The sequence below is a fragment of the Pseudophryne corroboree genome, chromosome 9, assembly GCF_028390025.1.
Source record: "Pseudophryne corroboree isolate aPseCor3 chromosome 9, aPseCor3.hap2, whole genome shotgun sequence".
NCBI lineage: Eukaryota > Metazoa > Chordata > Amphibia > Anura > Myobatrachidae > Pseudophryne > Pseudophryne corroboree.
In genome coordinates, this window is record NC_086452.1 from 401,525,026 (window position 1) to 401,539,985 (window position 14,960).

Consider the following 14,960-nt stretch of genomic DNA (forward strand, 5'->3'; position numbering starts at 1 on the left):
TGGTGGGAACTTTGCGGTCAGCGGTGAGGTTACTTTCGGTCAACCGCTGATCGCAAAGTTCCCACGATTGGCTACAATGGAGCGCATAGGCGCTACATTGTATCTCTGCAGTGTGCTGTCTCACAGACACTACAGGAGCACACAGCCAATCAGGAGAGTGCCACAACGTGGCGCTCCCTGATTGGCTGAAGGGACCCTCTTTGACAGGAGTCAGGGGGGTCCTGGCAGTCGGGGAAAGGGGTCCCATGTGTAAACATGGGACACCTTTCAGTGCGTGGTCGGGTTTCCGTTTTTTTGTTTTGCCAAGTACGTGGATTATTAAAAAAGGACACGACACACTGGATTTAGGTGAGTATAATTTTATTTTCAGGTACCCCGGAATCGACGTCGAGACGTGGGCCGAGTCGGCATCTGAACATAGGTAAGTGTGTGTGTCGGAATGTATGTAATAAAGTTGTACTTTCAAGGTGTGTGTGTCCTGTTTTTATTTGGGTATTTTTTTTGCAGAAGAACTATAGGTACCAGCGGGCCCGTTTAACCCCCGCATGCTAGTACTTGTGGTTCTCCAAGTACCAGCTTGCGGGGGAGGATTGCAGGGACTTGTAGTTCTTGTGCAAAAAACAATATTCTTTTATTTTACACTTGGCTATCAGCCCCCCATCCGCAGCCCATGGATGGGGGGGACAGCCTCGGGCTTCACCCCTGGCCCTTGGGTGGCTGGAGGGGGTGGACCCCTTGATTTAAGGGGTCCCCACTCCTCCAGGGTACCCCGGCCAGGGGTGACTAGTTAGTGATTTAATGCCAGGGCCGCAGGGACCTATATAAAAGTGTCCCCCGGCTGTGGCATTATCTCTCTGACTAGTGGAGCCCAGTGGTGGTTCAAAAAATACGGGGGACCCCTACGCTTTTTGTCCCCCGTATTTTTTGCACCAGGACCAGGTGCAGAGCCCGATGCTGGTTGATCAAATATGGGGGAACCCCTGTCAATTTCCCCCCCATATTTTTTCAACCAGGACCGGCTCAAAGAGCCTGAGGCTGGTTATGCTTAGGAGGGGGGACCCCACGCAATTTTTTTCAGATTTTTAAACACTTTAAAAACCTTTTTAAGGTACACAATGAAGCCCTGCACGGATCTCACAGATCCGGCCGGGATTCCTTGTGTTTTGTCAGGCAGTGTTTTACTCATCACTCCCGTAAAACACTGCCTGATATTACGAATCATATCGACATCAGAAAATACGAATTGTGAAAAGTCGGCAGCTTAGTGAATGACCGTATCAGGATTCAAAAAGTTGCAGTAAAATGCACCCGATACCATTCGAGTTCAAACACCCTTCAAAACGGCCAAAAAACGAATCTTTGTAAATATACCCCCCAGTCGGAAATTTAAAAAAAATGAAGAAAAAATAAAGCTGAAAGATAAATTATGTTTTAGGCCACTTTCCTTATAAAGGAGCATACTGTATTTGTGAAAGAATATTTGCGGAATATCCCCTAAAATGCCCGCATTTGGGGGAACCCACAAATAGTAGATACCACCCACATGTATGGTTTATTTGGGGCAGCTAAAATGCAGAATTTGCCGAGCTCCGGAATGTGAAGCCCCATACCCTGGGTGTAATTTTTGTTACATATCGGCGAACCTTAACAATTACTTATTGCTGCGATAAAAGGAAAGAAGAGATAAGAAATATAATTATCGAGTTTAAAATCCAATAATTATTCATAGACTCTGATGCACCTAAAAAATAAGATTTTAAACCTACCGGTAAATCTTTTTCTCGTAGTCCGTAGAGGATGCTGGGGACTCCGTAAGGACCATGGGGAAAGACGGGCACATTAAGAAAGATTTTAGGTCTGGGTGTGCACTGGCTCCTCCCTCTATGCCCCTCCTCCAGACCTCAGTTAGAGAAACTGTGCCCAGAGGAGACGGACAGTACGAGGAAAGGATTTTTGTTTATCCAAGGGCAAGATTCATACCAGCCACACCAATCACACCGTATAACTTGTGATATACGAACCAGTTAACAGTATGAAAACAACATAGCATCAGTCCAAGATCGATGAAAACTATAACATAACCCTTATGTAAGCAAAACTACATACAAGTCTTGCAGAATTAGTCCGCACTTGGGACGGGCACCCAGCATCCTCTACGGACTACGAGAAAAAGATTTACCGGTAGGTTTAAAATCTTATTTTCTCTTACGTATTAGAGGATGCTGGGGACTCCATAAGGACCATGGGGATTATACCAAAGCTCCCAAACGGGCGGGAGAGTGCGGATGACTCTGTAGCACCGATTGAGCAAACAGGAGGTCCTCCTCAGCCAGGGTATCAAACTTATAGAACTTTGCAAAGGTGTTTGAACCCGACCAAGTAGCAGCTTGGCACAGCTGTAGTGCCGGGACCCCTCGGGCAGCCGCCTAAGATGACCCACCTTCCTAGTGGAATGGGCCTTGTCCGATTTTGGTAACGGCAATCCTGCCGTAGAATGTGCCTGCTGAATCGTGTTACAGATCCAGCGAGCAATAGTCTGCTTTGAAGTGTCAAAGTCGAAAAATATCATGATTCACATGCCTTGTACTAACCTCATGCACAGGCCCGCTGCGCGTGCACACGCTCTGCCGTGCGTACGCATATTCGCACTTTGCGTAATGGAGCTTCTACGGCCGTGCGCTTTGGCGCGTGGTATGCGCATTTACGGTAGAGTTTGTGAGCGTCTAGCGGGAGACTCGATCGCAACATATTTAACCCATATAGTGTGTTTTATAGATAATATTCCCCTAAACAATGTCAGCAAGTATGTTTGGTGTAAATTGTTCCTGGAACAGAGAGATTCCTCTTTACATGATAGGAAGGGTCAGATAAAGGTTGAAAGGTGGTGTCTAGTATCCAGCTGTAGGGTATTTTAAGGGTAATATTCCTATGATAGTTAGGAAAGATTCGCATATTCCTGCGCATAGTTATGCGCAGAAGTAGAAAATAGATATAAAATTGTATTTAAAATATATTACAAATGGGGAGATGATGAGAATGGAATTCACACATAAATTTCCCACAGACTGAGATACAATGGCCTTATTTACACTAAGCTTTGAGATTCTATGAAGAGGGCCTACACCTTTGTTTGTGAATAGGGCCAGGTTTCTCTCCAGAATAATGAGTGCTGAGTTGCCATTGTCTCAACTGAAAGAGACATAAACCACCGTGAACAATATCTAGGACAGAGTTTGTTTGGAAGATCCAAAACAGTAGCTTTCCACAATATAACCAGACAGAGAGGAATTTAGAATACTAACAAGTCCTAGCCATCGCCCACTTCTTGAACTAACCAATGATCCCCGGTGCAGTACATGTCCCACCCCCTAACCAATGGAAAGAGAGCACACAGTGTCTATTGTATTATGTCTTGAGCTAGTGAATAAATATAGCTTGCAACAGGCTTTGACACACAAGACTCTCTCCAAAAGGCTTTCTTTTTGAATGCTGAGGGCTGGATCCAGGATGCGCTTGCGAATCATTCCCACGTGTGTAAGTTTCTCTGTAGCCATTTTGTTATCCTCTGTGTTTGCCATTTGTTCTCAGTGTGTACTCATTCTGTTTTCTTGTGTTTGCGATCGTTCGCTATTGTTCATATTATTTCTCGTTATTCTGTTTAGATTTTGATGTTAGTTTTGTAGTGTATAAGCTGTACTGTTTTTCCCCTTTTTACTCAAATAGAATTATCCACTGGGTGTTAGAGCCTAAGTGGTTTTTATATCCTAACCAGGTCTTGTGTTTTCAATAGTTACTGTAAAGGGTTCACTGAGCGTCTCAATCGCTCAAACAGCTTCTCATATTAGCAAGGTTAACAAGCATTACATCGTTATAGTATTTCATTGCCAAGGTTTAAAGTGTAAAGCGTACCCTTAAGGTGTGTTGTTACTAAGGGTTACTGTGTCACACTCTGTGAGCGTGCGTGTCGCTCGTGCGTCGCGCCCACGGCCTAGCGTCCGCTACGCTAGGTGCGTACCCTTACGGTACTCAGTGCACCAATAGCGTACTTAATCCATAATAAGTATATAGCTTACGTTTAAAGGTGAAATTTGACATTGTTGCAGGGGCACCAACCTTGTTGGCTGCATACAGGACAAACAGTGCTTCTGTTTTTCTGACTCTAGCCGTTCTGGCCACATAAATTTTCAAAGCCCTGACCACATCAAGAGACTCGGAATCCTCCAAGTCACGTGTAGCCACAGACACCACAATAGGTTGGTTCATATGAAAAGATGACACCACCTTAGGCAAGAATTGAGGACGAGTCCGCAATTCCGCTCTATCCATATGGAAAACCAGATAGGGGCTTTTATGAGACAAAGCCGCCAATTCCGACACTCGCCTAGCCGAAGCCAAGACTAATGACATGACCACCTTCCAAGTGAGATATTTTAACTCCACCATTTTAAGTGGTTCAAACCAATGCGACTTAAGGAAACTCAACACCACGTTAAGGTCCCAAGGCGCCACCAGAGGTACAAAAGGAGGCTGAATATGCAGCACTCCCTTCACAAAAGTCTGTACTTCTGGGAGAGAGGCCAATTCTTTTTGAAAGAAAATGGATAAGGCCGAAATCTGAACCTTAATGGAACCTAATTTTAGGCCCAAATCCACTCCAGTTTGTAGGAAGTGAAGGAAACGGCCCAGATGGAATTCTTCCGTAGGAGCATTCCTGGCCTCACACCAAGAAACATATTTTCGCCATATACGGTGATAATGTTTAGAAGTCACGTCCTTCCTAGCCTTTATCAGCGTAGGAATGACCTCATCCGGAATGCCTTTTTCCGCTAGGATCCGGCGTTCAACCGCCATGCCGTCAAACGCAGCCGCGGTAAGTCTTGGAACAGACAGGGCACCTGTTGCAACAGGTCCTGTCTTAGAGGAAGAGGCCACGGATCTTCTGTGAGCATCTCCTGCAGATCCGGATACCAGGTCCTTCGTGGCCAATCTGGAACAATGAGAATTGTTCTCACTCCTCTCTTTCTTATTATTCTCAACACCTTGGGTATGAGAGGAAGAGGAGGAAATACATAGACCGACTGGAACACCCACGGTGTTACCAGGGCGTCTACAGCTACCGCCTGAGGATCCTTTGATCTGGCGCAATACCTCTGTAGCTTTTTGTTGAGGCGGGACGCCATCATGTCTATCTGGGGTAGTCCCCACTGACTTGCAATCTGTGCGAAGACTACCGGATGAAGTCCCCACTCTCCTGGATGCAGGTCGTGTTTGCTGAGGAAGTCTGCTTCCCAGTTGTCCACTCCCGGAATGCACACTGCTGACAGTGCGCTTACATGAATTTCCGCCCAGCGAAGAATTCTGGTGGCTTCCGCCATTGCCACTCTGTTCCTCGTGCCGCCTTGGCGGTTTACATGAGCCACTGCAGTGATGTTGTATGACTGGATCAGAACTGGTTGGTCGCGCAGTAAGGTCTCCGCTTGACGTAGAGCGTTGTATATGGCCCTCAGTTCCAGGATGTTGATGTGAAGACAAGTCTCTTGACTTGACCAAAGACCTTGGAAGTTTCTTCCCTGTGTGACAGCTCCCCAACCTCGGAGGCTCGCGTCCGTGGTCACCAGGATCCAGTCCTGAATGCCGAACCTGCGGCCCTCTAGAAGGTGAGCCCTCTGCAGCCACCACAGGAGAGATACCTTGGCCCTGGGGAACAGGGAGATCAACTGATGAATCTGTAGATGTGACCCGGACCACTTGTCCAGTAGGTCCCACTGGAAAGTCCTCGCATGGAGCCTGCCGAAGGGAATGGCCTCGTATGATGCCATCATCTTTCCCAGGACTCGAGTGCAGTGATGCACTGACACCTGTTTTTGGTTTCAATAGGTTCCTGACCAGAGTCATGAGTTCTTGAGCCTTTTCTATCGGAAGATAAACCCTTTTCTGGTCTGTATCAGAATCATGCCCAAGAAAGTCAGACGAGTCGTAGGAACCAACTGCGATTTTGGAATATTGAGAATCCAGCCGTGTTGCTGTAACACCTTCAGTGAAAGTGATACGCTGTTCAGTAACTGCTCTCTTGATCTCGCTTTTATGAGGAGATCGTCCAAGTACGGGATAATTGTGACACCTTGCTAGCGCAGGAGCACCCTCATTTCCGCCATTACTTTGGTGAAAATCCTCGGGGCCGTGGAAAGCCCAAACGGCAACGTCTGAAATTGGTAATGGCAATCCTGTACCGCAAGTCTCAGGTACGTCTGATGAGGTGGATAAATGGGAACATGAAGGTATGCATCCTTTATGTCCAGAGATACCATAAAATCCCCCCCTTCCAGGCTGGCGATGACCGCTCTTAGCGATTCCATCTTGAACTTGAACCTTTTCAAGTATAGGTTCAGGGATTTTAAATTTAATATGGGTCTGACCGAACCGTCCAGTTTCGGGACTACAAACAGGGTTGAGTAATATCCCCTTCCTTGTTGAAGCAGGGGAACCTTGACCATCACCTGTTGAAGATACAATTTGTGAATTGCATTTAACACTATCTCCCTTTCCTGGGGAGAAGCTGGCAGGGCCGATTTGAAAAACCGGCGAGGAGGCACCTCTTCGAATTCCAGCTTGTAACCCTGAGAAACAATTTCTATTGCCCAGGGATCCATCTGCGAGTGAACCCAGATGTGGCTGAAAATTCGAAGACGTGCCCCCACTGGGGCGGACTCCTTTAGCGGAGCCCCAGTGTCATGCAGTGGATTTTGCAGAGGCCGGGGAGGACTTCTGTTCCTGGGAACTAGCTGTGTTGTGCAGCTTTTTTCCTCTGCCCTTACCTCTGGCAAGAAAGGACGCACCTCGTACTTTCTTGTTTCTTTGTGATCGAAAGGACTGCATTTGGTAATGTGGTGCTTTCTTAGGCTGTGAGGGAATATAAGGCAAAAAATTAGATTTACCAGCTGTAGCTGTGGAGACCAGGTCCGAGAGACCATCCCCAAACAATTCCTCACCCCTGTAAGGTAAAACCTCCAATATGCCTCTTTCAGTCGGCATCACCTGTCCATTGCCGGGTCCATAGGACTCGTCTAGCCGAAATCGACATAGCGTTGATTCTAGAACCCAGTAGACTAATGTCTCTTTGAGCATCTCTCATATATAAGACAGCATCTCTTATATGCCCTAGGGTCAATAAAATGGTATCCTTATCTAGGGTCTCAATTTCCGCTGATAAGGTATCTGTCCATGCTGCTACAGCGCTACAAACCCAGGCCGACGCAATCGCCGGTCTGAGTAAGGTACCAGAATGTGTGTAAATGGATTTCAAGGTAACCTCCTGCTTGCGGTCAGCAGGAACCCTGAGGGTAGCCGTATCTTGGGATGGCAGCGCTACCTTTTTGGATAAGCGTGTCAAGGCTTTGTCCACCCTATGGGAGGATTCCCACCGTATCCTGTCCGTTGGCGGGAAAGGATACGGCATAAGAATCCTTTTGGGAATCTGCAGTTTTTGTCTGGAGATTCCCAAGCTTTTTCACATAATTCGTTCAACTCATGTGAGGGGGGAAAGGTTACCTCAGGTTTCTTTCCCTTATACATGTGTACCCTCGTGTCAGGGACAGGGGGTTCCTCTGTGATATGAAAAACATATTTTATTGCAATAAGCATATATCGAATACATTTAGCCAATTTTGGCTGTAACTTTGCATCATTGTAGTCGACACTGGAGTCAGAATCTGTGTCGGTATCTTTGTCTATTATTTGGGATAGTGGCCGCTTTTAAGACCCCGAAGGTCACTGCGACATAGGGACAGACATGGGTTGACTCTCAGCTTTTTCTAATCTTTTGTGCAATAAATTTACATTAGCACTTAAAACATTCCACATATCCATCCAGTCAGGTGTCGGGGTTGTCGATGGAGACTCCCCCTCCTCTTTAGGAGAGCCTTCTACCTAAGACATGTCGACACACGCGTACGGACACACCACACACTCAAGGAATCCTCTTATCTGAAGACAGTTCCCCCACAAGGCCCTTTGGAGAGACAGAGAGAGAGTATGCCAGCACACACCCCAGCGCTATATGACCCAGGAAAAAACACAATAAATCTATGTTTACCCAGTAGCGCTGTGTATATATGTATATATGCGCCTAATTATGTGCACCCCCTCTTCTTTAAAACCCTCTTTCACCGTGGTATAAGCAGGGGAGAGTCCGGGGAGCTTCCTCTCAGCTGTGCTGTGGAGAAAATGGCGCTGGTGAGTGCTGAGGGAGAAGCCCCGCCCCCTCGGCGGCGGGCTTCTGTCCCGCTCAAATACACTAAAAATTGGCGGGGACTCTTATATATATACAGTGGCCAGCTGTATACATATATATTTTTGCCAAAGAGAGGTTCATATGCTGCCCAGGGCGCCCCCCCTGCACCCTGCACCCTTACAGTGACTGCCGTGTGTGAGGTGTATGGGAGCAATGGCGCACAGCGTTACTGCTGTGCGTTACCTCAGTGAAGATCATGAAGTCTTCTGCCGCCTCTGAAGTCTTCTTTTCTTCTCATACTCACCCGGTTTCTATCTTCCGGCTCTACGAGGAGGACGGCGGCGCGGCTCTGGGACGGACGGCGAGGGTGAGACCTGCGTACCGATCCCTCTGGAGCTAATGGTGTCCAGTAGCCTAAGAAGCAGAGCCTTGAAACTCACAGAAGTAGGTCTGCTTCTCTCCCCTCAGTCCCTCGATGCAGGGAGTCTGTTGCCAGCAGGCTCCCTGAAAATAAAAAACCTAACAAATATACTTTCTGTCAGGAAACTCAGGAGAGCTCCCTGAAATGCACCCAGTCTCCTCTGGGCACAGTAGTAAACGGAGGTCTGGAGGAGGGGCATAGAGGGAGGAGTCAGTGCACACCCAGACCTAAAGTCTTTCTTAAAGTGCCCATGTCTCCTGCGGAGCCCGTCTATCCCCATGGTCCTTACGGAGTCCCCAGCATCCTCTAGGACGTAAAAGAAATACCCCAGTCTTATTCTGGGTACACACTAGACAATATTGTGAACGATGTGCCCGTTCCGACGGATCGGAACGATACATTGTTCAAATCTTCCTTCCCCCATATTTTTTTAAACCAGCACCTGGCTCAACTAGTCAAGGAGATAATTCCACAGCCGTGGGACACATTTATATAGGTCCCTGCGACCGTGGCATTGCCCCAACTACTTGTCTCTGGCTGGGGTTCCCTGGGGGAGTGGGCCCCCCCCCCAATAAAGCCCCCCCCCCCCCCCCCCCTCCAGGCACCCAAGGTCCAGGGATGAAGCCCGGGGCTATGGTCCCCATCCCTAGGCTGTGGGTGTCAATTTCATAGCTTTAGTGTAAAAAAAGAGAAATAAATATTGTCTTTTACTGTGGAAATACAAGTCCAAGCAAGCCTCCCCTGCATGCTGGCACTTGGAGAACCACAAGTACCAGCATGCAAGGCATTAATGGGCCCTTTGGTACCTGTAGTTTCACAGTAAAATAAATAATTTAAAAAACACAGTACACACACACACACACACACACACACACACACACACACACACACACACACACACACACACACACACACACACACAGTGAAAGTAAACTTTTAATAAAACATACATGCACACTTACCTAGTGTCCCACATAGCCCCTCGGTCCCCTTGTTAAGTAGAATCTACGGGTACCTGGAAATAAAAAATGTTTACTCACCTAATCCGGTGTCGATCGGTCCTCTTCAATACATGTAGGCACCCAGGGGTAAAAACATAAATAAAACGAAAAAATAAAAAAAAATCCCGGTCTATGCAATTTAATGGGATCCATGTGTACAGAAAGATCCCCTTTCCCCGAATGCCGGGACCCCTCTTGACTCCTGTCACTTGGGGACCAACCAGCCAATCAGGGTCCCGTCATAGCGCTCTCCTGATTGGCTGTGCGTTCTTGGCCAGCCCATCAACCGGAGTGCATAGGCAGAAATGGAGAATGAAATCCCCATTATCGCCTATAGTGGGAACCTGCGGTCTGCCGTAAACTGCAGGGTTAATTGAGGTCACTCGTGTGGGTACCGACTGGAATGCCAATCCATGAAATGATACTGCTGGAATTGACAGTCACATGACTGCTGGGATCCGGAAGACGCCGCTGTAGCCACTGCAGCTGTCAGAAGCAGGTAAGTCACCACTGGGCCAGCAGGAATAATATCGGTATCGACATGCTGTACAAGTAAGTTGATATTATGACCATGTGAACATTATCATGTTGACATTATGAATGTCGACATATGGTACCGCACATACTTTCCAGACTATGAGATCGTTTCTGCCTACAGCAGCACAATGCTCTGCAGATGTCCAGAAAAGTGCTAAGATTTACAATCGGCCAATCGCTGCACTGTAGATAAAGAGTGAGTATGAGTACTGTACGTTTTGCTAGGAGTTCATTACCTTGGGGAAGGAGATCCTTTCTTTTTGTCTGATCTATATTTTCTTTGTTCCTTTGATCTGGAAGATGAGATGGGCTTGGCGACAAGGTCTTAGTCTCTGTAGCGTGCGCCAGAGGTGGTGTTCCTTTGTCCGGTGGCAGCGGTTGTAAGGACCTTACATGTCTGCCTGAAGATCTTGTGGACTGGGTGAGGAGGAAAACACATTTGTTTTAATGACAAAATGCATGGCCATGCCCATCTGTGGTAGGAGTGTCTCCATGGATATACTGTACTATACTGTACATGGGCTTCGTTAAATAGTTAACGCAAATTATCTTATTGAACTGTAAAGATCCAGGTGTGTGGTTCTACAATACTAGTTTTATATAAACTTTGTTGTACAATTCGAATTCGTTGACATTGGCCTGACTGCAACCAGTTTGACTTCCAACCAAACCGGTTTATCCCTATAAAGTGCATGTTGTATGCAATCTATTAAAGTAGACCCCCAACAATTGTAAATAGATGTTAGCTTCATTTATTATAAAAAGGAGAAACTATAGGTATTGTACAATTAATATATTGTAAGAAAATGACCACAAAGGTGGACATACTCTATATGGATATAGAGACACATTATTATCAAGTCATGGCTTTCAAATGGGCTGGCATCAGGATCCAAACCCCACCCCCTCCTTCCGCAGCCTGACTAAACCCCTCCCCCAACTCTAACCCTCACGGTGGTGCCTAAGCTTAACCTCCCCCTACCCACAGTCTAAACCTAACCCTCCCCCCACAGCCTAAACCAAACCCCCCCTTCCATGGCCTGACCCTAAGGAGCCCCAGTATACTTTCGTTCAGGATGCCGGCAGTCAGAATTCCGGCGCTGGCATTTTGATCAATGTTGGGATCCCGGCGTCTGCATTCCGATCAGTGTCGCAACTGCGGCAATGGCATTCCAACTGCCGGCATCCCAAACGCCGGTATGCTGACCGGTTCCCCTTTCAATGATAAATTAAAAATACATACAGTAATTAAACTGAGCATACAGCATACATTCATTTGCATGACCAGATATACAGTCTTATACCATTTGTAGACACACTAATGCACACCTCTGTTGATGACCGGGCACTGTTTTTTCTTACAGTGGTTGGTGGAGGCCCCAAAACCTTGGATCCAAAGGCAATGTGGGATCTATCGCCCTTCCGGATGTCCCGGGAGCTGCCGTATCCTCTTGTAGTAAGTGCATCTGCAGAGACACATTTAGTGTAAAATACATAATTCTCACTAGTAATGTGGTATCACATTAAATTAACCTTTCTTAGTAATAAAACCCTCTATGTCCTATGGTATTCCAATCCTATCCTATAGCATGTCCTATGGTATTCCAATCCTATCCTATAGCATGTACTATGGTATTCCAATCCTATCCTATAGCATATCCTACGGTATTCCAATCCTGTCCTATAGCTTGTCCTATGGTATTCCAATCCTATCCTATAGCATGTACCATGGTATTCCAATCCTATCCTATAGCATGTACTATGGTATTCCAATCCTATCCTATAGCATGTACTATGGTATTCAAATCCTATCCTATAGCATGTCCTACGGTATTCCAATCCTGTCCTATAGCTTGTCCTATGGTATTCCAATCCTATCCTATAACATGTACTATGGTATTCCAATCCTATCCTATAGCATGTACTATGGTATTCCAATCCTATCCTATAGCAACAACATGTTGTAATTATCAACCCTACTTCCAAAAAACAGAGGGGGAGATTTATCAAATCTTGTAGAGAGATGCAAAGGAGAGATCAGCTCTGTAATTTTTCTAGGACGGCCTGTAAAATGACATTAAAAGCGGATTGCTTGCTAGCGCCACTTCTCCCCTTTATCTCTCTCTGAAATATGATAAATCTCCCCTAGAGTTGGACACCTTGCACCAAAGAAGTACTGCAGGCAGCAAGGTAGAGAAACTCTAACAGGAGACCGTGGGGTAATTCAGAGTTGATCGCAGCAGTAAATTTGTTAGCAGTTGGGCAAAACCATGTGCACTGCAGATGTGGCAGGTATAACATGTGCAGAGAGAGTTAGATTTGGGTGGGTTATTTTCTGTGCAGGGTAAATACTGGCTGCTTTATTTTTACACTGCAGTTTAGATTTCAGTTCGAACACACCCCACCCAAATCTAACTCTCTCTGCACATGTTATATCTGCCCCCCCTGCAGTGCACATGGTTTTGCCCAACTGCTAACAAATTTGCTGCTGCGATCAACTCTGAATTAGGCCCCCAAACATATATATTGCCAAATGTAAAATATAAGACGATTTTTGCTAAATCTGAAAGCCTACCTGGGGAAAAGAAGATTCACTTGAGATAGGCATGATCCGTGGAACACAAAATATGGGAGAGAACATTATAGTAGTTTTCTCCCAGGTGCTACATGAGCCAAATAAGCATTGGCAGCTCTCTACAGATGAGGGAGCCATACTACCATGTAAAAAAATAAAAATTGGAGCAGGTGACACCTTACATGATTATCATTCCAACCAGCCAATTTGTTCAATATGTTCTTATCCAAGAAATGTAGAGCTTGTCCCAGATTAAGGGCTGATATTTGGGTGTGTAATGGGGAGCTGTGGGTGTGTCACTGAACTCCCCTTGCATCATCGCTCGCACGGGGCTGATGCAGGTTTTGACCAATGGTTGCTCTAAAGATGCACCAAGTGGTATTTCAGCATCTAAATACTCTTAAAGTGGATATCTCAGTCCTTACTCACTCAGAAGCACGGCTGTTCTCCACGGAAGGGCAGCTAAAGCAGTCGCACTAGTGTATGACTCAGAATCAGCCAAGAGCCAGTGATGATAAAGCATACAAACTCTCAGAGCATTTGGTGATGTTTATCATGATGTATCTTATATTGGTAGTGTGCAATCTAAATGAAAATATAAATAAATTTGTTTTCTTAAAGGGGCTTTAAAATAAATTGCACCCATCACTGGAACCCTTCAGCTTTCGGCTACCACTGGTAGGGAGAAAAGCTTCACTCAAGAGCCGTATTTACCGTCAGTTTCCTCTTGTATTGATAAACTACAGAGGAACTGCATTCTGCATACACTAACCCACCAATGAGAAACAGAGCCCAAATGTGTAGCCCGGTGGTTCCTAAACACGGTCCTCATGGCACCCTAGCAGCACAGGTTTTAAGGATATCCATGGCTTAGCATGGATGGTTAAATCAAATTGACTAAGGTACTAATTAGGGCGCAAATGTATTAAGCCTTAAACCGTGATAAAGTGGAGAGTGATAAAGCGTGATAAAGTACCAGCCAACCAGCTCCTAACTGCCATATAACAGACTGAGGGGTACAAGCAGTGATAAGAGTGGAGAAGTGAGCCAGTGGAGAAATTGTCCATGGCAACCAATCAGCTGCTCCGTACAATTGTATAGTATGCAATGTATAAATGTTACTTCAATGCTGATTGGTTGCCATGGGCAACTTCTCCACTCTTATCAATGCTTGATACATTTACCCCAGTGTTTGAAAAATGACTATAAGGAGCTGATATGTTGATACTTTATCACTCTCCATGTTATCACTTGTTTCGGCTTAATACATTTGGGCCTAAGTTACCTGTGCCCAACCATGGATATCCTTAAAGCATGGGGTTGACTAGAGGACCAGGTTTGGGAATCTTTTGTACAGCCTAAATATTTGTCAGAGAGCGGTATTATTATGCTGTCTTACTATACATTTATTTTTACCTATTGTTCTGAGCAGTGTGCTTCAACACTAATAAACAGTAATCACTTAATTTTCACTTGACATCCCAATTATGTTAAGATGTTTTTAAATTGTCGGCTAAATAAAAGAAAGAGCATTTAATTACACTTAAAGGACTCCATCAGTTTTCGTGAAAATACTTCAGTAAAATGAATATTATAAAGGTAGTTCATCTCAGCTATAAAACTTACATGAAAACACTTTTATTAGCAAATATTATACATCTGAAACAAGTGCTCCAATCCACGTACAAGGACGACAACGGAACACAGCAGGGGGTCATTTAATTGATAGCAATCTCAAATAATTGACCAACATGGGAAAATTCCCTCAAACATAATTACAGTTTTAAAGGGCTTTCAAGCTCTCACATGTGGTGCGCCTGCTAACATTTTGTACATCATCCAAACTCCTTTCTAAATTAAATATTTGGACAAATATTACAGAGCTCTTCTGTGTCTGTGTGTGCTTATTATCTTTAATCACATCAAAAGTTTCAATATTACAGGAAGGCCAGATCTACGGAACTGTGGGTACGATTCAGGTTTGTTAGCAAAGTATAAAAAAAGCACAATAATACCATGCTGCACTGCAGGTGGGGCTGATGTAACATGTGCAGAGAGATTTAGATTTGGGTGGGTTATATTGTTTCTGTGCAGGGTAAATACTGGCTGCTTTTGCATGATGTAGCCCACAAATGTTATCCAGCTTTATTTTTACACTGCAATTTAGATTTCAGTTTGAACACACCCCACCCAAAT

At 45.4% G+C, this 14,960-nt stretch overlaps 1 protein-coding gene across 5 annotated transcripts in view; it reads right to left on the bottom strand.

Moving 5' to 3' along the window:
* CFAP20DC (CFAP20 domain containing) overlaps window positions 1-14,960 on the bottom strand; it is an 852,126-nt gene that overhangs the window by 466,102 nt on the left and 371,064 nt on the right. For all 5 annotated transcript variants that reach the window (XR_010186965.1, XM_063940898.1, XM_063940895.1 and 2 more), the window contains 2 exons: window positions 11,519-11,655; window positions 10,426-10,606 (listed from right to left, as the gene is read on the bottom strand). Coding sequence is in view for 4 of the 5 variants with exons in the window: in XM_063940898.1 (XP_063796968.1) it covers window positions 10,426-10,606; window positions 11,519-11,655 (318 nt within the window). In the remaining variant the exon portion in view is untranslated. The remainder of the gene's footprint in view (window positions 1-10,425; window positions 10,607-11,518; window positions 11,656-14,960) is intronic.